Below are 24,505 nucleotides of genomic sequence, written 5' to 3'. Positions count from 1 at the left end.
GAAAAAAGAAAGAAAAAGGAGAGGGGAACTGGAAATGAGTGGTACGGGAGGAGTAGGAAAGATTTTATTTGATCTATTGGTTTGATTTTGAAGAGAAAAAAAAAATTTCCACGCCTCCCACTCCAGAATTTTCCCGGGGCTCTCTCCCACTTTCCTTCTTCGGCGTCTTTTGAAGTCATAAAAATAATGGTAGATCTGATGGCAGTGCTTTTAGGTGAGAGAGAAGACGAAGAATTCATAGCCATAAGAGCTCGTACTCGGTACGATTTCCTCTCCTTCTCCACCACCTTTTTGTACTTCGATCCGGCTTCATGGACAAGTTGCTTTAAAAACAAGCAGATTTCGGTTTTTTTTTTTAAATGCCCTACGAATTTTGAAAGAAAAATATGGTTAATTGTGTATTTAGTCACCCAATTATTTATGTTGTTTCATTTTATTTATCTAATTTTTAAATATATATATATATATCTAACGTGATTTAGTTTCATTTCATCGGTCATTAAAAAATAAATAAAATTATTAACATGATATTTTTTTAATGATGACATAATATTACTTTATAATGACATTTCATTATCAATGTTAATTTTTTAGTGATAGATAACTAAAATATAATGATGAGTATGATTTTAAAAAGATAATTGAATGACTAAAACGAAAATGTAAAAATAATTGAATGATTAAATATGTAATTTATTTAAAAATTATTTTTGATAAATTATTTTAAATTATTTGATGAGTGAAACTTAATAGTTAAAATTAAAAGTTGATTTTTATGAAATAAAAGAGGTACACAACCTCATCCATTAAATTACACTCATCAATGATCTTTATATATATATATATATATATATATATATATATATATATATATATATATAATTTGTCTTAGTTATATAAATAAATATTTTACACATTGGACATGAAAGTAAAAAGATAAAAGAATTAACTTATACCAATATAATACTAAAATCATATTTTTAATAAATTTGGATTAAATAAATGTTGAAACACAAATAAACAAAAATCATATTAACATTCATAATAGAAATGTACGTGGAATATTGGGCAAATCTACAAAAGTTCTATTGCTGTTTGCTACCGTTCGTATGAAAAACAAACTATAAAGCCATCTTAAGACGTTGATATATTGGTAATGGGACCAGTAAACCGATGTCGAGCACGTAAGATCCACCAAGAAACGGTAATAACAAGCACCAACAGCAACAGGGGTGTAGTTGAGTGTCTCGGACGTCACCGGATATGCGACCGGCAATGAGAAGAGGACCGAAATGGTTACCACCCACAGCACTGGGATCCAACCGACCACCACTCCGTAGCACCCGAGGTTGAAGGGTCCCGGGACGAATGATTTCCGAGCCAAACTCACCCTAAGGAATATCGGTATAGCATAAGCAATGTACAGTCCTATCGTTGCAATAGATACCATGGCCTGAAATGCCACCAAGCTCCCCAGAGACTGCAACAACAGGAAACAAAGGGAGCATTGTTGCTATTAATGAATATTGCTAATCGCAAAACCGGGACGAAATGAAAACGGATGGTTAATCGGATGACATACCGTTAGTGCCATACAGAAAGAGATAACTGCAGAGAGCCAAACTGCGTTTATGGGAACCTCCTGCTCGTTCACTTTATGCCACAAAGACGATAACGGCATGGCACCGTCTCGTGAGAAAGCGTAAACCATCCTGGAAACAGATATTTAGTTCAATTTGTTGCCACTTTATGGGAAACGATATCCGGGATATCTGTCCTACAAGAACGTAAGGATAACGTGTTTACCTAGAGTTGCTAGTAACAGAACTCATTCCGCAAAAAAATATGGCGATCGCAATCACTCCCAAGCAAATAATTCCCCCAACACCACTGCCATATCTATTCTTAAATGCGAGGTAAAATATTTCGGCAATAGCATAGCCTCCGGCATCGTTATCTTCACTCAAAAGAAATGGGATATTGGTACTGCAAAGGTAATACCAAGTAGGTACCCCATCCAAAAATAATAGATATCCCAATGGCACTAATTATTCCTTTTGGTCCATTCTTATCAGCATTCTTGGTTTCCTCTGTCTACAAATAGAAAGTTTAAGATCAACAACACGATTTGGTTTCGTTTGTCAGACTGTAAGTACTTTGTAGGGCAGAGGCGTTAGAAGAAAAAAAAAGCAAATCTAACGAGAGTACAAGTTCGAACAAAAGTGGTGAAACTAAGTTCTTGTTCAGGTTAGCATTCCCCTAAAGATTCATGTCATTAAACTAAACAGAACATATGCAGGAACCATTACACGGTATCCGATTAAACTTATTTCCCTGATTTTCTACAGCTTTAAAAGATGGGTTTGAACGAGAAGGAAATTAAAGAAACACAAAAGCTTACCATATGAGCAGATGCATCATATCCAGTAAGGGTATATTGACTCATAAGAAGCCCGAGAACAAAAATATAGACTTTACTGCCTATTCCCTCTCCATTATCTGTGTTGAAATGAGTGAATACAAACTCGGCACTAGCCCTCTCCTTTGCAACTGAGGGTATGAGTATCATAAGAAGAACAACACCTAGATGCAAAGAACTGTTAGTTGAAAACGGGGAATCGTTTTAGCCGGAAATTATGTTAAGCCCTGATATCTCATACCTAAAAGATTCCATGCAGCAGCAAGCTGTCCAAAGAAAGATAAAACCGAAATGGGAAGACTGTTTAATATAGCATGTATCAATAGGATTCCCCCATGGAAAGCAATGAGTACATATTTCGATCCCTCGTATCCACCACCATTTTTTCCACCTGTGCTAAGGAGAATTATCACCTGAATCAGTTGCGCAAGTGAGAAATCTATACTTGTTGTAACAGCCCACTGCAAATGAAAAGGCAGTTTGTTTAGTTAGAACTTTTTATTTTGTTGATGTCTAATCCACAAGAAGATTGCCTTCCAGTGACGGATTTGAGCAAATCAAATCCAAGGATATAAAAAATCGAAGACACACCTGACCAACATATTGAACCTGCCAAAATAAACAAATGATCTGGGATTAGATGCAATGAAGGGTGACAAAGCTGATTATAAAATCCTACCGAGTACTGAGACAATGCTTATTAATAAGGATGAAATGGAAAAGAAGATCAGGTTAGTCAAATAAATTTGCCATAATCCGATTTTCTATGAAGAATGTATAAAAGAAGTGGCCAATATATAAAGGAGCAGCAAAGCAGAAGTGTTTCCCTGTAAGTTTGAATTGCACTGTTGGGAGCCCTTTATCTAATGAAAAGAACATAAATGCAAAGAGGGAAGAAGAACTTAATAGCCTCATTTTGGGGCTTAAGCAGTGAAAAATACATTTATAATGGGCCTCATGTGCAAAATGCATAGCTCTAGAACATGCAATAGATGCTCAAATGAAGTTTAACTTGTGATGTAATCTAGTGTTTCGGAGCTACATCCTGTTCTCTGGTTTCATCTGCTTCTTTATTTTTCTAAGCCTCGATCTTTGTATGTTTCTCATTCCCGAGTTACTTCAATAAGAATATAAGGCGATCACAACGTGAGAAACCAATCACACCGGAACCACAGCAATGTAATCCATATGCATCCGGTCCGTGACAGGGAAAATACAGTGGAACGACAACACTCTAATAACATATAGAAGACAAGCTTCACATATAATTGATAGTGCATTAGCTCAAATAAAGCTTCTCAACTCTCAAAAGCTTAAATTTCTAGACCAAGAACACAATATCTGTCAAAACCAATACTATAAAACACTAGCATAGAGTCATAGACCTCATCACAACTAATGCAAAATCTAACACGCCAATAGCAATCTCATTGGGAAATGTCATGAACTATCTACCTTTGGCAATGAAAGTATCAAGCATTCATAAACTTGATTCATTCGAATAAGTACGATACCATCGACCAACTTAAGATCTAAGCAATAATGTTTGTCAGTCATAAAGTAGCAAAAGATTACCAGCCAGTGAGCCAAGAGGCAAAGGGAGCCCAATTTCGGCCAGCAAGCCGAGCACTCCAATAATAAAGGCCACCAGAAGTTGGGTAAGAAGAACAGATCTCAGCCATTGATAACCCAACAAGCATGGTGAACCCGCCAGCTATAAACCAACCATAAACCATGGAGATAGGTCCCCCAAAAGTCACCCGGTGTTGTAAAGAGTGGTGATACCAGTGAGCACTGATATGATGGAAAACGAAAACGCAAAATTTGAAAACACCCTGCAAAATTAAACAAGGAGAGAACTCATTCTACTTTTGGTTTCTTGATTTACACTCTCTTTCACACTCGATCAGATTGAAGCAAAAGAATAAGAAAAGGGTTGTTGAGGAAATTTACGATAGATCACGCTTGAGCTCTTGTTTGTAGCCGAGCTCTCTGAGACGAGACTGGCCTGAATCAACCGAAACGCCGCCGTTTTGAACTGTGTGGGACGGAAGAGCCATTTTCTTGCTGGCCTGAACCATTGTTTTCACAAAAAGGAAGGGAAAAAAGGAAATGATTTCTGGGTAGTTTTTTATTCTCTCTGCTCCACTTCCTTGCTGGATATCCAATCTCACTTTGATTCTTGTGTCTTCATAAACTTTTGAGCGCAGAACAAATCAAAATTTGTGAATTTTTTGGGGTGTATTGCATTGATTCAGAATAAAAAAGATGGGGTTACATGGATACGATATCTCAGGATTCGATGAATAAAATTTTTGAAATGGCAAATTCAAGGCCAGGCTGTTGAATGGTCAAACACTCCGAGTTCAAGTTGTCAACTCCAAGCTGAGAAAATGGCATTCATTGTCGATCATTGCATTAATTTATTCCCATTTTCAGTTTATTGAATATATTATTTGACTCTATTCATATCTATTCATTCTTTTGAAAATCGGATGGATCGGTTGGTTGAACCGGTTCAATCGAGAATCGTTATTTAGTCCGGTTCAATCTACACCGGTTGAATCGCTATTAGTGAATCGACTGGAACCGCTGAATCGTTCAAATCGGACCAGCTGAAAACCGGAAAAAACCGAAAAAAACAGCCAATTTTTTTTATAAAAAAAAAATTAAACCAAACAACGTCGTTTGTTAAACGAGCCAAGTCGAACTCGAGTATTGTTGAGCTCGACTCGAACTTGAAAACTTTAAAAGTAAGCTCAACTCGACTCAAACTCACGAGCTAAAAATTATCAAGTTCAACTCGAACTCGAAATATAATATTGAAACTTGAACTCGAAAAGGTTTGAACTCAAAAAAAATTCAGAAGCTCGATTGAAGCCTAAAATTCGAACTTGATTGAAGTGAAATAATAGTTCACTCAATACTCACCAAAAGACTCTATGATTTTGAATGTCAAATTATCTCTATTATTTATAGAAGTTAGTTGGGATGCTCTTCTATGTTTCTTAATCATGTGATAATGTTTTGTTATCATATTTTTACTCTTTAGACTTTTGGAATACTCTTCTATGTTTCTTAATCATGTGATAATGTTTTGTTATCATATTTTTACTCTTTAGACTTTTGGAATACTCTTCTATGTTTCTTAGCCATGTGAGATTGTTTAAAAAAAAATTAAACCAAACAATATTATTTTGTTATGATTTTTTAGTCCAAATTTATTTTTTAATTATAGTTATATAATTATATTTATTATTTAATATGTTTTACCTTAATTATTATGTTATAATTAATTAGAATCATTTTATTTCACTTAATTTTATAGTTTTTAACTTATATATGTTATGACTTGTTTTGAATATAACTTGTAATATAAAAATTTATTTTTTATTAAATATTTTGGTATTTTTATTTAATTTTTTAAATAATTATGACATCATCCGGTTCTTCAGACCAACCGGACCGATTCGACAGGTTGAACCAATGAACCGATAGCATGACCAGTTCACTAATCGGTCCGATTCTGAAAACCATGGATCTATTAATTAAGCTTTTTTTTAACTCAAATTATCGATATAGAAAATAATATTATTTTATTAACTAGATCTCTTTGAGTAAAGATAAAAGTATATTTTAATTTCTACGTCACATATGAGGTAAGTATAAAACAACTATAATGATTAAAAAAAAGATTTATATGCCATATAATAAATTCGGGAAGTTCTATGGTTAGACAAACTTCATATACATACGTTAACGGTTTTGTTATTATTTTAAATAATAAAACCAGTAAAAATGACCGAAAGCATTATTATTTATACCAATTTTGTTATTATTATTAATTCTTGATATAGGTAAATGCGGTAGAAAATCTCGGTAAAAAAAATAATATTTTCGATAAAATACTACCTAAAATATTATTGTAGACACCTATTTTTGTCATGGTCTTTTTTTTTTGTTAAATATTTATTATTATTAGTATTAGTATTATTATTAATATTATTTTGTTTTGTTTTACAGGCCAATCCCGAAGCCCAAACCAAATTACATTAAAGCCCAAGCAACCCAACAACTAACCCATCAGGCCTGGTTTAACAGCCCACAAAACAGAACCCAGAGTATAGATCCAACCCGAGACCCAAACTGGCCCAGCATCTCGACCCGCTAGGGTTTCATCCTTTCTGCTAGTGCCGCACCAGCAGAGACCATTCGATCTGGACCCATACAACGGTCCAGATCGATGGCAAATAGGGTTTTACAACCCTATACCAATCCAGTCGCCACGCCTCTTCAACATTCCAATAGCCGTTCAAGCCGAATATCGTCGAGCCTCAAGCCAAACCTCCCTTCGCCGACAGCTTCTGATGCCGATGTCATCAACAGTGACCGGTTCCTGCAAAAAAAAACCATCAAACAGTGACAAGTCTACCAAATCGATCAGAAAGTCCAAGAAAAAATATTGAAATCGATCTTATATTATAGGATATCATTTTCCTACCAAGGGGCTAAAATCCATCAATAACCATCACTAATGACACATGCAAAGATAAATAAAGGACAGAGGAAAAAAGGGATGGAGTCGAGGGGTTTGAAAGAAAAAAAAAGAGAGAAAATAGGGGGACCATTCGGGTTTTCCAGTAAAAAAGAAAAGAGAAAGGAAAGAGGAGAGAATAGAGACCATACCTTGGTCGAGCACCGATGAAAATCGGTCACCGGAGACGGCGGTTTCTCCTCGGATCCACCATGATTGAGCCACTTTTAGGCCAAAGGGAGGCCAGATCCTTCCTCAGGGCCTGGGGACGCTTCGAATGGCGTTATTTTCTCTCCCTCCGGCGTCGGCGTACGGCGACGACCGCTGATCAGTGGCGGCCGGCGCGGCGGAGTCTAGCCGTTTCCAGAGAGATCTCTGGATCTCTCTCTGTGTCTCTCTCTTACTCTCTCTCTTCTCTAGGTGAAAATGAAACAAATGGTCGGTTTTGGAGTTATTTGGGCTATTTATAGCATGTGCAAAACGGCGTCGTTTTGAGGGGATGAGTTCTGTAATTTCGCGCATGGGGTAAATGTCTGTTTAAGTCAATGTTATTTTGTAACATGTTATTTTAGTTATTAATGAAGTTTTAATTGCTTTTATTTTGTTCCTGTTACTTATGATTCTTATATTTTAGTCATTACTCCATTGTTTTAAATTCCTACTAACTTTTGATTATTTACCCATAATTTATTCAGTATTCATTTTAGTCATTTATCTTTGTTGTATGAAAAATATCAAATTAAGCCTGCTTGTTTTCTCTGTATTCCATTCTAGTCCTTTGTCTGTTGGTATGAAAATAGTAATTTATTTCCTATTGCTATTTATTTTTGGGATTCGTTATATTTACATTCAAGCTTAATAGTATAATAATATTTATATATTTATTACCTTTAATATTTGGATATATTTAGTATATAAGTATATGTTATTTATATAGCACGAATATGTGTATATTAAATATTATAACTTTAATTTCATTTCCAATTTTATTTTGGTTTCCTTTTTTTATTTTTCTATATTCGATGAATTGATTCACTTTCCATACTTCTTGAAGGCATCTTTTAAAGCTCCCCTAAGATTTTGGTTGCATTTTATCATTTTCCGCTAATTAATTTCATTTGATTCCTAGTATAATCCTACCTTAATACACACATCATTTCCTCCGTTTGAAAGCTTGCACATTGCATTTATTTTAGTCTCTATATTCTATTTTATTTCTTTCATTTTACCTTTGTGTATATATGTGTGTACTATTATGTTTATTAAATGTGTTTTATATTATTTCATATATGTAAATACATTATATGCCTTATATGCATTTATATCTCTGTTAATTATGTTTTAATTATTACATTATATATGTATGTTTATGTTGGTTCGATAATAATAGTCGCATGGCATGTTGTATATTATATACCTTATACTTATTGTTTTGTTTCGTTTCTGATATAATCTTCACATAATTTGGTTCCTGTTACTTTTATTTTTATCATATAAGTATATTTATGTATGTTTATTATCATTATTATTCTTATTATTATTTGGTCTCTGTTGCTTGTATATATTATATCATATTATTCATATATGTGTATATATATATTCATTAACTCTTGTATATTTGTATATATTGCTAACGCTTATTTTATCTTGCTTGACCTTACTTATTTATTTTATTTTATAAGATGCTCAATTCAATGTTTTATATCTCCTGTACTTGATGTTAATTTTCTTTTTTTAATATTTTATACGAATAATTTCAAGAATACGTATTTCTAGAATGGGCATGGAAAGTATCACTTAATCGAAGTGGTATAATCCAATACGACATTCGAACAAATGTGAACTTGAAATAAAATTGATTTTATTTTACTAATTAATTTATTTTATTTTAAGTTGAACAATGCGATACATATTACTAAATAGCGATTGATTTTATGCAAAGATCGATTTTCATTTTTAGATTCGATTCACATTTTTTTAAAATCAATTATGAGGGAATATTCATAAGAAATAGTCGATTTAGCTTTTCTGATGGATGATTACTAATTGCGACATTTTTTTCGAGTTAAAGAATTTTCTTTAATTAATTAATTTGAAGCAAATTAGTCAATGTTCAATAAACAGAGCATCTTTTAATTTTATATTCGATTTATACTTTCCGCTATTTAAGATGATGTGTAAGCGACACAGTATCAGTTTTTGGGCGTTATAAGGGGGCTCACCCTTCCCCACACGTAACCGACTCTCGAACCCTTTTTTAATCGAATCTTTGTAAACGCATACCATTTTTGTCTTAAAAAATGTTTTTTCTTAAAATTGTTTTAAAAGACGTTTTTAGGTATTCGACCTACCTAACCCAAAGGTCGATGGCGACTCCTTTTTTAATTTAATCCAAATCAATTCCAAATCACTAATTTTCCAATATTAAAGTCATAATCGTTTTTAAAAAAATAATATTTAATTGTTTTACCTAAAAATGGTTATGACAATTATTTTTTACCGGTTTTTTCTACTGCGTTTACCTATATCGGTAATTAAAACCGGTAGAAATAATAATATTTTCGGTCATTTTTTATCAGTTTTGTTATTTAAATAATAACAAAATCGGTAGCACCTTTTTTAACCGTATATTTAATCTACCGCACGTGAGCATTTCCCAATAAATTCATCAAAGCAACCCAAGTAATTAATTCTTTTTTTTTTAGATTTTGAGTCCGATTGAGCAACTGCGTTTATATGTGTGTATGCATTGTTAATGATTAAGAAAACTTCTAAATAAATACTACTAATCATATCAGATTATTCAAAAAATAATATACTTTTTATGTGACATATTCGAGAGATGTCATTATCTTATAATGATACATCAACATCATTATTAAATTTCTAAATATGAATGACTGAAATGAAATCATAACTAAATATTATATAAAATAAAATAATTGACTTAAATAAAACAAAAATAACAATTGAGGTATTAAATCACTAGTTTACCTTATGGGTTTTGAAATGATTTGATTTGAGGGACAATTGAAAGAGATTGTTTTTCATGAATACATATTAAATTTTTTGAAATGATTTATATTCATTTATTTAATTTAATAAATAAATAATCATAAATAATTTTTTTAATAATTCATCAAATGTTATATTCATTTATAACCTTAATTTTTTAAAAATTAAAATCTCTAATAAAATTTAAGTTTAAGGGTCAGGTTGAGGCAAACACCAAATTCCGAGACTAATATGAAGAAAAAAAAGACGATGTTAGGGAAAAAAATGTTTGGTTTAGGAATTAATATCGACCAAGAAAACTATAGGGACTAAATTGAGAAAATTGACAAATTTAGGAGTAAATGTTACTTTATCCATAAAAAATAATCCAGGAAAATTTTATGCATATTTTCCAACTAATAATGGAATTTGTTTGGAATCTAAATCTTTGACCATTGCAATTCTATTTTAGTCATTAAAATTTAAAAGTTTCAATTTGATCATTAAATTTTTAAGTTATTCATGTTTTAGTCATTCAATCGTTAAATAACAAACAATGTAATGATATGTTAGATGATCTGATGACATACCAAAATGATATCGTATTAACTCAATAACAAACAATGTAATGATATGTCAGATGATCTGATGACATACCAAAATGATATCGTATTAACTCCCCCACAGGAAACTAAATTTAAATAAAAAAGATGTTGTTTAGTCTAAAACATCATAAAATCCATAAATTTAACATTGAGCTTAACATGAAAACAATAGAATTGAGTATGAAAAGTATAAAATAATTTGTTCTCTAAACTTATCAAAATACATATTAATATTTAGCAATTAATTTTTAGTATTATACCAAATAGTTTTATAATTAAAATTTAGTATTCAATGAATTAAAAGTTTAATTTTCTGTTAATTATTTTTTATTTTATCAAACAACACTTAGGTAAACAGATTTATTTATAAATAAAAATATTAAACATGAATACCTTATAATATGATTCATGTCACACCCCAATTCCGAGGCTAATTTTCCCTAATTTAATCTCGGTAATTAAATTAAATTTCGGTTAAATTTGAGGACCAAAATGAATTTTTAATTAAATTCAAAACAAAACTCAGAAAACAACATTTCACCAATTTCTAAGTAAATTGGGTTTACTCCATTCTGAAAACTTTAGATTTTCTCCATCTTCAACCTTCCCTCTCTAGCATTTCTTATCTAAGAAAGTTCAAACGACGTTTCGTCACCGACCGTAGCTCTAGTAACTACATTGCCCATACTACGTGTTCCTTGTGTCATGCCAGGCCCAACGGTGGCGTCTTGTTGTGTTCGTCGTTGGCGTGTGGATGGGTGAGATAGTGCAATTTTTTACTAACGTAATTGGGTTTTTCGTTGTTCACCATGGTAAACTGAGTTTGGTAAGTACCTTAAAAATGCTTAAAATAATTTTTAGATTTTTTTTTGTAAATTTACTGACGCTCCAAGGCTACCGCTGCACGTGGGGCTTCTCCACAGTCCTGGTGGGCTTCTAGCTGACTCGTACCCGACCCGATCACTTGATACGACCCAAGTTCAGCCCAAATCCAAACCGATCCAGTCAGACCGGCATAACCAAATCGGATCGAACTAGTCCAGCTAAGCCGAGTTGCGTCGAGCTAAGTTGTTGACCGTTGACCGTCATTGTAGACCGTTGATCGACATTGACTTTGATCATTGACTTTTGTTTCGAAAACCTCCCTCTTGATGTTTTTCGACGTCCTGAGTTTGGTTTTTCAGTTCGTTTCACCAAATTCTAACCTGAAAGCCCTGAATCAATCTCGTTAAATAAAAAATGCTTAGTATTTTTAGCATTTTTATTTGGGATTTGATTATTAAATTGATCTGGGATTATATTTTTATAAATATACTTGTGATCCTAGTCGAAGTTCAACTTGGTCCGACGCTTCACCTCTAGTAGATACGTACGATTCATGTTCTTCGAGAGCTACTTGTAGGTTTCTGTAAATAGTTGAATTAATGTTTATTATTTATTATGTTAGGATTTTGATATAGTTTCTTTGATTCGTAGGATCTAGCACTGCCGTAGATTGTGATAGGCAGACCCGAGAGTAGGCTACGGTATCCGACTTCTCAGAGTGATACAGGTGTGTTCCTATTGGATTTTCAATATTGTTTTAAAATTCTGATTATATTAAATATTCTAATTGCATGATATTTGATTTACTGTATATTTCCGACATAATCTCTGGTTACTGTATTTTTGTATCTGATTCTGGAATATTGCATGTTTTAATAAATTAAACTATTGTTTTCACTCGAATACATGCACATTTACAATCATTGGGGGATATGATTGGAGGAAGTGCATCAGGCTTAGTCCATTACTTGTAAGACCTTACTACATACTCCTCTACTTTGTGCACAAGGTAAGTCGTTACCGAAAACCCTTATACTATCATTATAGGATCCTTACCAGGTGTATAGGTGAGTGCATGGTTCAGGGAAACCTACACATTCTAATGATTGGATGAGGGTAGTGTTCATGTTTTCAAAACCTATTTTATAAATCAACTTCTACTTAAGCATTTCATCTGTTTGTTTTTATACACCGCAAGGAGCACACTAGACTTTATAGCTCACTCTTTTATTTTCAACCTTTCAGATACTACTAGACCGTAAGCTAGCAGACTTAGCATCAGGAGAATCGACAGTTCTCCATTTTGCACCCACTATATATTTATATGTCTTTTTTGTTATATTTTTGTGACACATGCTTTTACTATTGTCTTTATATATATATATATATATATATATATATATTATCTATAGTATCGATATTTTGTTTCTGGATATGTTTTATACAGACTTCTGCAAATTTTCGTAATTTTATTGTTATACGAATTTTGTTCACTAAAAAAAGATTTTTGTATATGATATGTGACCGTCTAAATTTAATCTAAATTTAATCTAGGGGTTACATTTTATCTCATTTACTAATCCCAAGTTGATCACTAATTGCCAAACCATTTCCTAACTAATACACGTGCATGTGACAGACAAAAGGAAGGAATCAAACCCAGCAGAAAACAAAACAGAGAAAATGCAAGGTCCAAACAGTGAATGAAAAGGATTAAACAGCGAATGAAAAGGATTAAACAGCGAATGAAAAGGATTAAACAGCGAATGAAAAGGATTAAACAGCGAAACAAACAAAAATGGACGGAAATTAAACTGGAACTTACCAGCAGGTGAACCAGGAAGCCATAGGACCCCACACATTGCCGCACAACATGGCACTCCAAAATATAGGCCGCCGGAAGTAGGATAAGCAGAACAAATCTCCGCCATCGCCAGACCCACCATCATGGTTAAAACGCCCACGATGGGCCATCCGTACACAATCGTAACGGGCCCACCGAAGGCCAATCCTATACCGTACATCGTGGTGAGCCCCGTGAGCACCGATATGATGGAGAACGTCACCGAAAAATTTGCAATCGCCCTGCACACCAAATCCTAACATTTCTCATCATCATCGACATTCGATCATTTCCATTACAGATAGATGAACTGTCGAGAAACGGAAAGATAACGGAGGAAAGTTGTTGATTACGTACGAGAGACTGCGGCTGAGTTCTTGCTTGTAACCCAGCTGGTTTAGGCGAGCGCCGTCGGGGACATTCGGTTCTCCGTCGTGGACCAGCAGAGGTAGATTTGGTGATGAATCTGCGCTGGCTCCGATTCCGGTTTCCATTTTGGGAATAAATTTGGTTGTGAATTGGGTGCTGTTTTTGTAAATAAATTCAAGAAAGCAACTCGTGACGATCTTACAGTCAAATTTTGGTGGATGACTTTGAGTTTTGAAAAGTCGACGGATGTAGCCAGATTTTGGAGTCCAAAACTATTGGTTTAATTACAGTATACATCCTCAAAATATGAATCCAAATTTAAAGTAGTCCATTTAATTAAACCCTCAAACTAAAATATCTTTTCAATTGGGTTTCTTCGTCCATATGACAATTAACTTTGATATTAAATGTCAGTCTAAATCAATTTCATAAATTGATATTATCATGATTAAATTACAATTTATCTTTAATAATTATGATTTATGAACATATTTCAATATCTAATATGATAACTTAAATTAACGATAAATAAGTATAATAATTAAATAAACGTTATTCAAATTAAGGGAGACGTTACTAAATTCAATACTTTAGAAAAAAAAATTTAAAAATGTATTATAATAGTTGATAAATATATTATAAAAACAAATAAAATCATTCACATTTTATATATAAAAAAGAAAGATTAATTAAATAAATTATAATAATTAAATTATAAGAAAATTTAAAAAAAATTAAGAAAAAGAAATCAGAAATCAATGATTAATCTAAGACTAATATAATAAAAAAAATATTAAAAAACGACACGAGAAAATGATGCTATAAACCTAATTTATTTATGCATTGAATTGGATACATATGCCACCGCCAGCTAAAGAATCTCTCATTTGCTAGGCTTTAATTATCCAACCGTTTGCTACATTATTATAATAAAATCTATAATTGATGTTATTATTGCGTTCAATTAATAGTTTATTTTTTACATCATATCTTTATTTATTTTTTGTTAGCTTCTAATAAATTTCTTTTTATGACACTTTTTTGTATTTTTATGACACTTTTAATGTGTTTTTGATATTTTTAGCCGTCGTTTAGTTATTATCTTTCTTTCATTTTCTTAGAATTTGATTTGATATCGTTTGAGTGAATTAAGATGATGTTTATTTGTTATCATACTTATATTTTCTGCTTTGGACCCTCAAATATACAATTTGCGTTCAGAGATAGTTTTCTCGTAATGCTTGACTTTGATTTACGATTGTCACTGGGCTTGTAAATATTATTGAAGAAGGCCAACAATTAGGGATGTAAAACGGGTAGAGTTTCGTAGATTCCGCACCGCATCCGCTCCAATTGGAGCGGGGAGGGGTATAATTTTAACGGGTAGTGAGCGGGTAATGAGTTTGAGACATTACCCGCCCCGCATCCGCCCGCCCCACATCCGCCCGCCCAGCTAAATATCTATTAAATTTTGGACAATTATGAATTTAGGTGTAATTTTAGAGACTAATTTATAAATTTTAATATTGTATAATATATAACATATAATTTAACCAAATATTAAGGATATTTAGTCTTTAATCTAGTCTTTAATTAGGGAAATATTCGGCTCTTTGATTAAACCCATAATCTCACTAACCACGTCACTTTCCATGTTTCTTAGCCCATACTGCCCATCCAAACACAAATTAGCCGTACTATATGCATTAACATCAAAAGCAGCAGTTTTCATGTTCTTTAGTCCCTCAAAACCCATATTAGGCGCACTATGAGCATTAACATCGAAAGCAACTCAACAATCCAGCTCTGCGACTACATGCTCCTTACAATCTGTCTCCATAACATTCGTAGAGCCACTTCTCTGACAAATTGAAGCATGCGTTGCTACCCCATCACGAACTGTCTGGGAACCAACTCCAACATCCCATTAGTTTGCTGTCAGGCGGGTCTAGATGGGTATGTCGCTAGTGGGGATGGGTTTGAAAATATACCCGCGTGGGCGGGTGTGGATTTGAAAATTTGTACCCATCATGGGTGGTGGGCGGGTGGTGGATTGAAAAATATTATGTGGGTATGAGGATGGGAAGGGGTATCCGCACCCGACCCGCCCGTTTGCCATCCATACCAACAATCTGTTTCACCTCGGTTTATTGATATGCAAGAGCGGCTTTCATCAACGATAGAAGATTTTCAGAAAAAACTTGAGTTGATTGTGAAGTATGATTGGGATTTTGATCACTATCTGGAGGAGGATGTTCCTGCAGCGGTGAGGTGACATTTTGCCACGCTGGAAGGCTATGCAAATGCTGAATCATTTTTTTCTCACTTCCTAATTAGGATGATATGAATTTAATTTGTTATTTTGCATTTTACATACTATCAATGTTTACTGTCTTTGGGTTGAATTGACAATTATCATTTTCATTGATATAGATGGAATACATATCAGCACTGACAAAGCCGAAGGATGGGAAATTGCTTGCAGTTGGTCATTCAATGGGAGGCATATTGCTTTATGCTACGCTGTCACGGCGTGGTAAGATACTATCATTTGCAGTTCATGTCACATTCCAATGATTTTCACCTTTCAATTCTAATGCAAGATTCATCCCTTGATTTGTTCAACTACACTTTGAAAGCCTTAAAATGAGTATGTTGTGTGTGCCCTTGTCTTATTCTAAGCTTTAAACTAACAATTCATCAACCTGTAACGGTAAAGCTGCCTTAGGTTTACAATAATCAGTGGAGGAAAAAAAATAACGTTCCACAGTAATTAAATAATGCCAAAAATTTTCAAAAATATTTATTCACTTGAAAGTTTTTGTATTTTTGAATATTTTGTTGTGTTTAATTTTGTCCATGTTGTATTAGGTAACAAATATTATAAATAAAACAAGGGAAGATAATACTACTAAGTTGACCCCATTGACACAAGTTTGTCGTTATGATATTGCTTTGTGGGTGGTCACGTATAATAACAAAGTGGAGCTATTAAACTATTACCATGTTCTGGCCAAAACAAAAACTATCACAGAGTGCACGTTGAGCAGCCAATGCAACAAAATTAAGCTTATTCTCAATCAGGTTGCACGGAGCTTTCATTTAGCTCAGACCTTAACTGTTATATCTGATGTGTTTTTCCTCAGTCTTTTGTTGTTTGAATAATAAGCCCTGCCCCTATCTATGTTGGATCTCTAGTTAGATGGTATTCATGGTCTTGGCTTTCTTTCTCAATCCTGATAATCCTTTTTCCCCCTACGTTTTGGTCCTTGGATGTATTCATATTGTTCTTTGTTTTAAGATTTATTTTTATGATAAATTATTGGGGAAGGAGAAGAAAATGAGATGAAAATGCCACATGGATGAGGTGCATTAAGTAATTTCATTAGAAAAGTTATCGATATAGAAAACAGTTATCAAAAGGGAAATGCTTCTTTGTCCGACTCTTAAGGACTGGTAATGGGACTGACTACTCTGATTGTAAAAGTCTTATTTTCAGTTCTCTGGCTAATTACCAGTGCTCATGCAAATCATATTGAAGAGTAAGGATGTACATTTTGATGAGCCCTTATAAAGGTCATCTCCCTCTTAGTAACATACAATGGTTGATATTAACAAGCAACCCTCAAAGTTTTCAATTGTATATTTCTTTACTTTCCCCTGCTTTTCTTTATTGAGATTCATAATTGGAAAACCGTTCTCTTTATGGCTTTGTCCACTATGAAGTGGTTTTAGGTTTTATGTTATACGGGGGATTAATTGTGGTATTACTAATCTCCAATAGGACATCAACTTGCTTGAAAGGTAATTGTGCTTGTTGTTAGCTTTTGCATCTTATCATCTGGCAGGAGTGAAAAAAACACCACAAGCAGGGTTAGTGAGGCGACAATCAGAATGTTTTTTTTAATATACTTTAAGGGGCATTCACTTGTGGGTTTGTACACTCCGACGGTGGTGAAGAGTCCTATTACTTTTATTTTGAGAGTAGGAGCTTCCTACCCCAACGGAGCCAACGGTTCAAACATCTTCTTAGTATCATATAACGTTGCTGTGTTAAATTTAGCTTAGAGGGAATGTATTTAAAGTTCGGTTCTATTTGAATCAAAAGCATTTGTTAGCATTAGTTATTAATGTGCTTCTGTTTATAATTTCAAATTAAATACAAACATATTTTCTTACTCTTTAACTAATAATCCACCGTCGTTGTCTGGGCGGTGGTGGCCGCCTCCACCACCGCTCTGGCTGGTTTCTCGCTCTCTTTTGACCGCTTCTCTCTTGATCTCTATAATCCAACACCGTGTCGTTGTACATAGGTTTGGTCAGCCTTGTCCTGGTGTTTTTTGGGGTTTTCTTGTGATTTAGTTCATATTCGTGAGACTCCGCGTGGTTTTCTTGTCAGCTCTGGAGTCAGTTTGTGATTCTTTAAAACTGCTTGCAAGCTGTTTGTGTAATTGCTTTTGCGAACCAGGCCTTTGAGCGTTTGATTATCTCAAGTTTGAGGGTAGTGGATTGCTTTTGTTGTGATGCAATGTGTATATTTCAAAGAAGAAAATTCGTGTTGGCTCAAGGCTTGTCGGTGACGACTGCCCGCTCCTGTGTTTTGTGTTTTGCATTGTGTGGTCCTTATTGGCACTCCGGCCGGTGGTGGAGCGGAGTTTTCAGTGTTGTTGGTGACGAGATGTGTCTTAGGTTGAAGGAGGGTTCCGTTGCAGCTTGCTGGTTTCCTATTCTAATTGTGGTATTGAGGTGCAGTTCCCAGGGTTTCAAATCGCGGTCGCGTTTTCGGTTATTTCGGATTTACCGTGATTGCGGCCGTCGCGGACGCTATTGCGGCTGTCGCGGGTAACTCGGACGGCAGCGAAACCGCTATATCGCGGTCGCGGACCATTTTTTGAAACCTTGGCAGTTCCTTTGGAAGTTCTTCATTGTTGTGAGGTTCGTGTTTGCATTGTCAGGCTCTGGTCGGAGGCGGAACGTGGTTTGCAGTCGCTGGTGGAGGTTTCTGGTTTCATAGAGACATGTGCAGACAAATCTGGTCCCGAGAAAGGTGGTATGGGGGTTGTGTAGTTTCAAGGCGTTGAGTCAGAGAATTCTGGTCGTTAGTGGAATATTGGCAGCATGTTTTGTTGCTTGCGGAATTCACCAGGTTTCGTTAGTGAAAGAAGGCGTGGGTCTTGAGGGTGTTTTGGATGGGCAGGAGCAGTTTGTGTCGAGTAGTCAGAGGCGTGTTTTATTTAGGTTTTTTGAAAGGTAGTGCGACGCATGATGGAGTTATAGTGGTTGTTTCGGGTGTTGTTATAGAAGGGGTGTTCGAGTTTCCCATATTTTCGTGTTCTGGGTTAGTGGAACAACTCGTTTTTATTGAGGTTGTTTTTTGCCATTGTCTAGAGAACAAGCTTTTAGTTTGGCCGTCTTTTTTATTATCCAAGTGCTCAAGGTTTCTTGAGGTTTCTTTTGCTGTGGTCTCTAAATTCAAGTTCGAGGGGGCAAATCGTTTCAGTCTTTTCTAAGAGGTTTCTCTTTGTGAAATGGAAGTAGCTTGGTTCCAAGGGTAGAGAAGCAAGTTTTAGTGTTTAGTAGTGGTAATAGATTGGATTTTGAGGTGGGATTACGTTGGTGGCATGGAGGGCGTTTACCTCTGTAGCAGTGATGGCTCGTGCTGCTGCAGATGCTTTGTGGTGCTTTATAGTACTGGATCCAGCTTAGGGTGGTACATTTCGGGTTGTGTTTCTGTATTAAGAACAGAGTAAAGTTGGATCTTCTTGATTGTTTCCTTGGTGATTGTTTGGTTCGGTGCTTCTTGTTGGTATGGCACTTTCAGCTCTGGGTGTTGATTTTTTAGTTTCAGTTCGCTTTGATTTCGGACGTGTTTTTTCAGGCCCTTGATGGGGCTGCGCTAGTGGTGCAGTGGCGGTGTTTCCTGGTCTTAGTTTTTGCAGTGGGTTATGTATTTCCTGTATCCATTGTTAGGCATATGCTCATCTGTCTTATGTCTTGGAGCTTGTAGCATGGTGTTGTTTGGTTTTGGATGTGTGTAGTCCCTTGGTGAATTCCATTCAGGGGCAGTGTGAACCTACATTGATGTAGCCTGTTTCGGCGGTTATAGTGGTGTAGTTCCCTACTGTTGTTCTTGTTTGTTCTAGGGTTCATGTTGGACCTTCTTCCATCCCAAGGTTCACTCTTTTTCCTTTACTTAGGATTAGGGAGATTTTTTAACGAGATCCTTAGGGTGGTGTACTTTGTAATTTATAATACAAAGTAACCATTTTACAAAAAAAAATGTTCTTCTGTTTATAGTTTGCTTTTCTTTTCTGTTAATAAAAGTTACAATTGGTTGTGTTATACGTCTTGTGAGGTTTTGAAGGAAGGGAACCTGAAGTGAAGGCTATTATAACATTGGCATCATCACTTGATTACAAATCTTCGAATTCGGCACTCAAATTGCTCTTACCTCTTGTAAGTCAGTGAACCATTGTTAATTACTATGTATGTTTATGTGATTTTGATAACTACCTATTTAAAAGTTTGATACAAATAGGTTTGATGAGAAAGTAATATCATGGAACTTGTTATGCAGGCAGATCCTGCACAAGCTCTTAACGTACCCGTTGTTCCATTAGGAACGCTTTTGGCAGCTGCCTATCCTCTATCATCTCGGCCTCCTTATGTCTTGGGTTGGCTAAATAATGCATGATGCATCCGGAGTTGCTCAAAAAGCTTGTCTTAAACAACTTCTGTGAGCATGGGTATATTTCTCTTCACATGATGTGAAATGTTACAGCTGTTATTTGAATTTACAGCTTTCCTCTTTCCATGAAAATGAACATCTGTGTATACTGTCTTTAATGATTAATGAAACAGAACCCAAATAATTCAGGGAAAACTGGGTTTCTGATTTTGTAGCTTGATGTTCCGTTATCAACTTTCTTGCTTGGTGGAACTTCTCTCTGAATCTGATCTCTGTTGCTCTATTAGGATTCAAGTTTTATGCTTTGTTATCTGCAAAAAGGTGACTGACATGACGTCTTCTATGATTTCCAGGTACCATACCAGCTAAACTTCTTCTGCAGCTCACGTCAGCTTTTCGAGAACGGGGGTTGTGCGATAGGAATGGTAAATTTTTCTTCAAGGATCATATACATAAAACCAATGTACCTGTCCTGGCTATTGCAGGTGATCGAGATCTAATTTGCCCACCACAAGCAGTGAAAGGTAGGTTAACGTGCATAATCCTCTCACATTCCATAGCTTCCTTACAGCTTATATCTTTTCATTTGTCGTGTATTATAGTGGTCTATTTAATGTAAAAGTTGCACAAATTAAGTGATAAATGAAGTATTATTATTTTTTGAGAACCCAAGTTCGAGCATCGTAGATGACAATGATGAAATCTTTCAATCATGAAAGATTGAGAGTTATCTATAAATAAATACTGTCTTGTACTTACTCTAGATTAATAACGCGTACAATAAATTTAGTTACTCAGATATAAATTTTTTTTAAAAAATAACACTATGAGTTGATTTGTGGGCCATCAACTTGAACATTTTTTTGATGCTTTGAAAGCATTTAAATTTATAATTAAGGTTGTTAATCTTTTAAATAGACATGATTGAAAATAGTGAAATATAACAAATTTCAAATTTGTGACCGTTGGGAACGTGCGCTTCAATAACGTGGGTACATGAAAACCTATTTTGACGCTTTAGCTTGAAAAACAAGGCTAAGTCCCCCATATGTTTAGCCGCCGACACGGTTCTTGTTTTCTGTCTCTTTGCAAGAAGCCTCCTTAACCACCCACCAACGCACGTGTTACATATTAAATTATAAATTGTTAAAAATAATTAAAATTATAAATTGTTAAAAATCAAAATTTCTTGAAACTTTAACAATTTCTTAAATTCTTATTTATTTTTACTTACGATTAAATAATTCCTCAAATTTTTTATAGAAATTGATTATATTATTGAACTTATTAAAAATAATTAAAAAATAAAAACAACAATACTATTTTAAGTTTACTACGACAACAAAATTATAATTTTAAGTAAAAAAATAAAATGATAAGATAATATTTTAATAAAATTAAAAGAATGTTCTAGATACGCAAAATTTCCATAAATTTAATTTAAGAAATTGATTTGCCATGTAATGTGATTAAAAAAAGGGGAATGATGAATATATATATATATATATATATATATATGCCAGGCTCAGGTTTTCTCTTGACGGTCCACGAGCTTACGTTAGCATCTGGCACAGCACGGTCAGAACCACTGGCCTTGAATCCCTAAATCTCCCTGATTTGTACACGTGCCATAATTTTCTCTCCCGAAACTCCCTCACTCTCTCTCTCTTCTCTCTCTCTGTAACTCTCATCTCATCACAGAAGAAGAAGCAGAGAAAGAGAAAGAAAATTCCTAGAAAATATATTCAAAAGAAGGAAGGAAACAACGGTTATCAAGAAGGGAAGAAAATAATTAAAAAAATTGGAAAATGGGGAAACTTCTATGCGATCCAACGGAGACATTTCAAACGTCTTCTCCGACGGTACCTCGGAGGGAACCTAATGACACGACACTTGAACCGGTTGATCTAGGTGACCAGATCATCACGGCTACTTCCACGTGGGACGACGTGATTGGCCTAGAGGACCAACAGAGACGGCATCTCACCAAGCTTCACGCTAAGGGAGTGCTGTGGAAGCACCCCAACGAGAGCGGCTCCTCGTTGGTGTTCCGTCTGTCTCACGGCGGCGATGTGTCGACGGATGGGAACTGCCTTTTCACGGCCTCGCAGAGAGCCATGGCGCGTGAGGTCGACGCGCGAGATTTGAGGAAGCGGACGGTGAAGCGTTTCTTGGAGGATCTTGGATCTGCTATGGAAGAAGAGAGACAGATGATAAATGAGGTGATCCGGAATATGTACTCTCCGGATCTGAGGAACGGGTGGGGTGTTCATGTGGTTCAAGAAGTTAAGTTGTTAGCCAAGAAGGAGGAGCGCGTTGCCTTGGATTCTTCCATTGAAGAGCTCGTTCAGCTCGGAATGCAAAGGTCCCCCCCCCTTCTTCGATCCATTCATCTGATTTTTGTGATTATTGTATCAATGCTTTATTTGATACGCTCTCTTGTCGTCAATTTTTTCTTATTGAAGAGAATTGGTTGCCGAATCTATTTACAAAGAGAGATGTGTTCCTGTGAATGACGGCTCGAGCTGGGCCAAATACATGTCCATTTCTGGTTCACCTGGTGATGAATATGATATCATCACTTTGCAATATACTGAGGAGGGTTTATTATCTGTAGATGAGAACAGAGAAGGCCGTGCTGCTGCATTTGGGGATGACATTGCCATCGAATGTCTTGCAACTGAGTTCAATCGCGAGATATATGTAGTAAGTTGAAGCTTTGTTTGTTATGATTATATGGCCGCATGGATTTTGCTGCTCAGCTAGTTTTATGTCTTCAAAGCATTGTTTTTTTTCGATTGGTACTTACATAGCCTTTGTTTCATAACAATGGCCGTGTATTGCTTCTTATTCTTACTGCTGCAGCTGTGTTCTATGAATTCTGAAACTAAGATGCTAATGCAATGGGAAGAATTCATTAACATGCAATTTTGCCATTTACTTGGACAAAGAATTCATTAACTGATCAACACTTTCCCTTTTATCTTTTAAGTACCTAAATTATCATTTAGGTCAAAGTCAAAATAGAAATCTAAAGTATTTTTTTGGTCAAAATAGATACTAAAAGTATTCAATCTTTTTCATCTAAGTTTTAAAAAAGTTTACGCATGAGATTAATAAAAGAATACTTTAGCTAATTAAATAAAAAAGATTGAATACTATCTATCTTGATCAAAATGATAACTTTAGGTATCTACTTTGACCAAAAAGTACTTTAGGTACTTAGATGAAAAAGATGGCATACTTTAAGTACTTATTTGTTATATAAGCCTTATTTACAGACCAAACAACTTTTTTATCACTTGTGGTGATCAGTTATGCACTAGTGAATATCGATGTTCATTAGAAACCCATTCAATTTTAGCTTAGGTTGAAGTACTTATTTGTGATATAAGCCTTATTTACAGATCTAACAACTTTTTTATCACACGTGGTGATCGGTTATGCACCAGTGAATATCGGTGTTCTTTAGAAACTCATTCAACGTTAGCTTAGATTGAAAGCTCGTTCTTTCAACTCATTCATTACACAGGTGCAAGCACATGGATCAGATGCTATGGTTGACGAAGACAACTGTGTTTTCTTCCTTCCGCATCGTCCAAGGAGTGAAATATGTGGACCTCCCTTCTTTCTGTTTATGAAAGGAACAGGTATTGGAATTTTTCCCAGTTTGCTAAACAAAAGACTTCTCTTATCAAATTGCAAGTTTACAAAGTCCCCTAATGTGTCAGGTTGGTGCGGTGCTGGCGCTGATCATTACGAACCACTGATTGCCCATGCTTCTTCGCTTGTTTCTCCGGAGAAGGTTGCTCTCGTACTGGGGCAATGAGTTGAATCCTACAGTTTTGCGGTGTAGAGATTTAACTAGAAAGTGGTTCATTATTTTTTCCCTCAATATTTGGTATGCAATGTGATGTAGTACTTCTCGGCAATGCTTTTGTAGGAGAATTTCATCGCACTGCATAGCATAGCGTAGCACAGAATTCTTCGTTTTTTTGGTTAACATTATCTAGAATTGGTTATCCTCTTACGTTTAGTTTGCAGGTATGGTTGATGCCTGCGATTTGAGAAAGGTCTGAATAGTGTTTTGTAGTGGTTCTGTCTTGCATTCCGGCTTCTGTTGTGCTGTTGTTGTGGTTGAGTTATGTAGTAGTTGTTCGGCGGTCGGTCAGTGCTATTTGCTTCAAGCTGGAATAGTGCCTGCCTGCCTTGCCTTGCCACCCATTTG

At 35.0% G+C, this 24,505-nt stretch overlaps 1 protein-coding gene and 2 pseudogenes across 1 annotated transcript; 2 read left to right on the top strand and 1 right to left on the bottom strand.

Moving 5' to 3' along the window:
• Window positions 1-1,119: 1,119 nt before the first annotated feature.
• On the bottom strand, window positions 1,120-13,714 carry LOC120115995 (annotated as a pseudogene).
• A 1,827-nt stretch (window positions 13,715-15,541) lies between these two features.
• Window positions 15,542-20,896, top strand: LOC120115994 (annotated as a pseudogene).
• A 940-nt stretch (window positions 20,897-21,836) lies between these two features.
• Window positions 21,837-24,504, top strand: LOC120115932. The gene is made up of 4 exons (XM_039136545.1): window positions 21,837-22,642; window positions 22,743-22,983; window positions 23,810-23,927; window positions 24,009-24,504. Exons 1-4 carry the CDS (start codon window positions 22,086-22,088, stop codon window positions 24,104-24,106), a joined length of 1,014 nt encoding a protein of 337 aa, XP_038992476.1. The 5' UTR covers window positions 21,837-22,085; the 3' UTR covers window positions 24,107-24,504.
• Window position 24,505: the final 1 nt, after the last annotated feature.

The sequence above is a fragment of the Hibiscus syriacus genome, unplaced genomic scaffold, assembly GCF_006381635.1.
Source record: "Hibiscus syriacus cultivar Baekdansim isolate YM2019G1 unplaced genomic scaffold, ASM638163v2 tig00110279_pilon, whole genome shotgun sequence".
In the NCBI taxonomy this organism is placed as follows: domain Eukaryota; kingdom Viridiplantae; phylum Streptophyta; class Magnoliopsida; order Malvales; family Malvaceae; genus Hibiscus; species Hibiscus syriacus.
Note: the sequence above shows the minus strand (reverse complement) of the source record. Positions and strands in the feature narration are given on the sequence as shown.

Coding starts and splice junctions, on each gene's coding strand:
- LOC120115932 (XM_039136545.1), top strand. CDS start 22,086: ATGGGGAAACTTCTATGCGATCCAACGGAGACATTTCAAACGTCTTCT. Junction 22,643..22,742: donor GTTCAGCTCGGAATGCAAAG/GTCCCCCCCCCT, acceptor TTCTTATTGAAG/AGAATTGGTTGCCGAATCTA. Junction 22,984..23,809: donor TCAATCGCGAGATATATGTA/GTAAGTTGAAGC, acceptor TTCATTACACAG/GTGCAAGCACATGGATCAGA.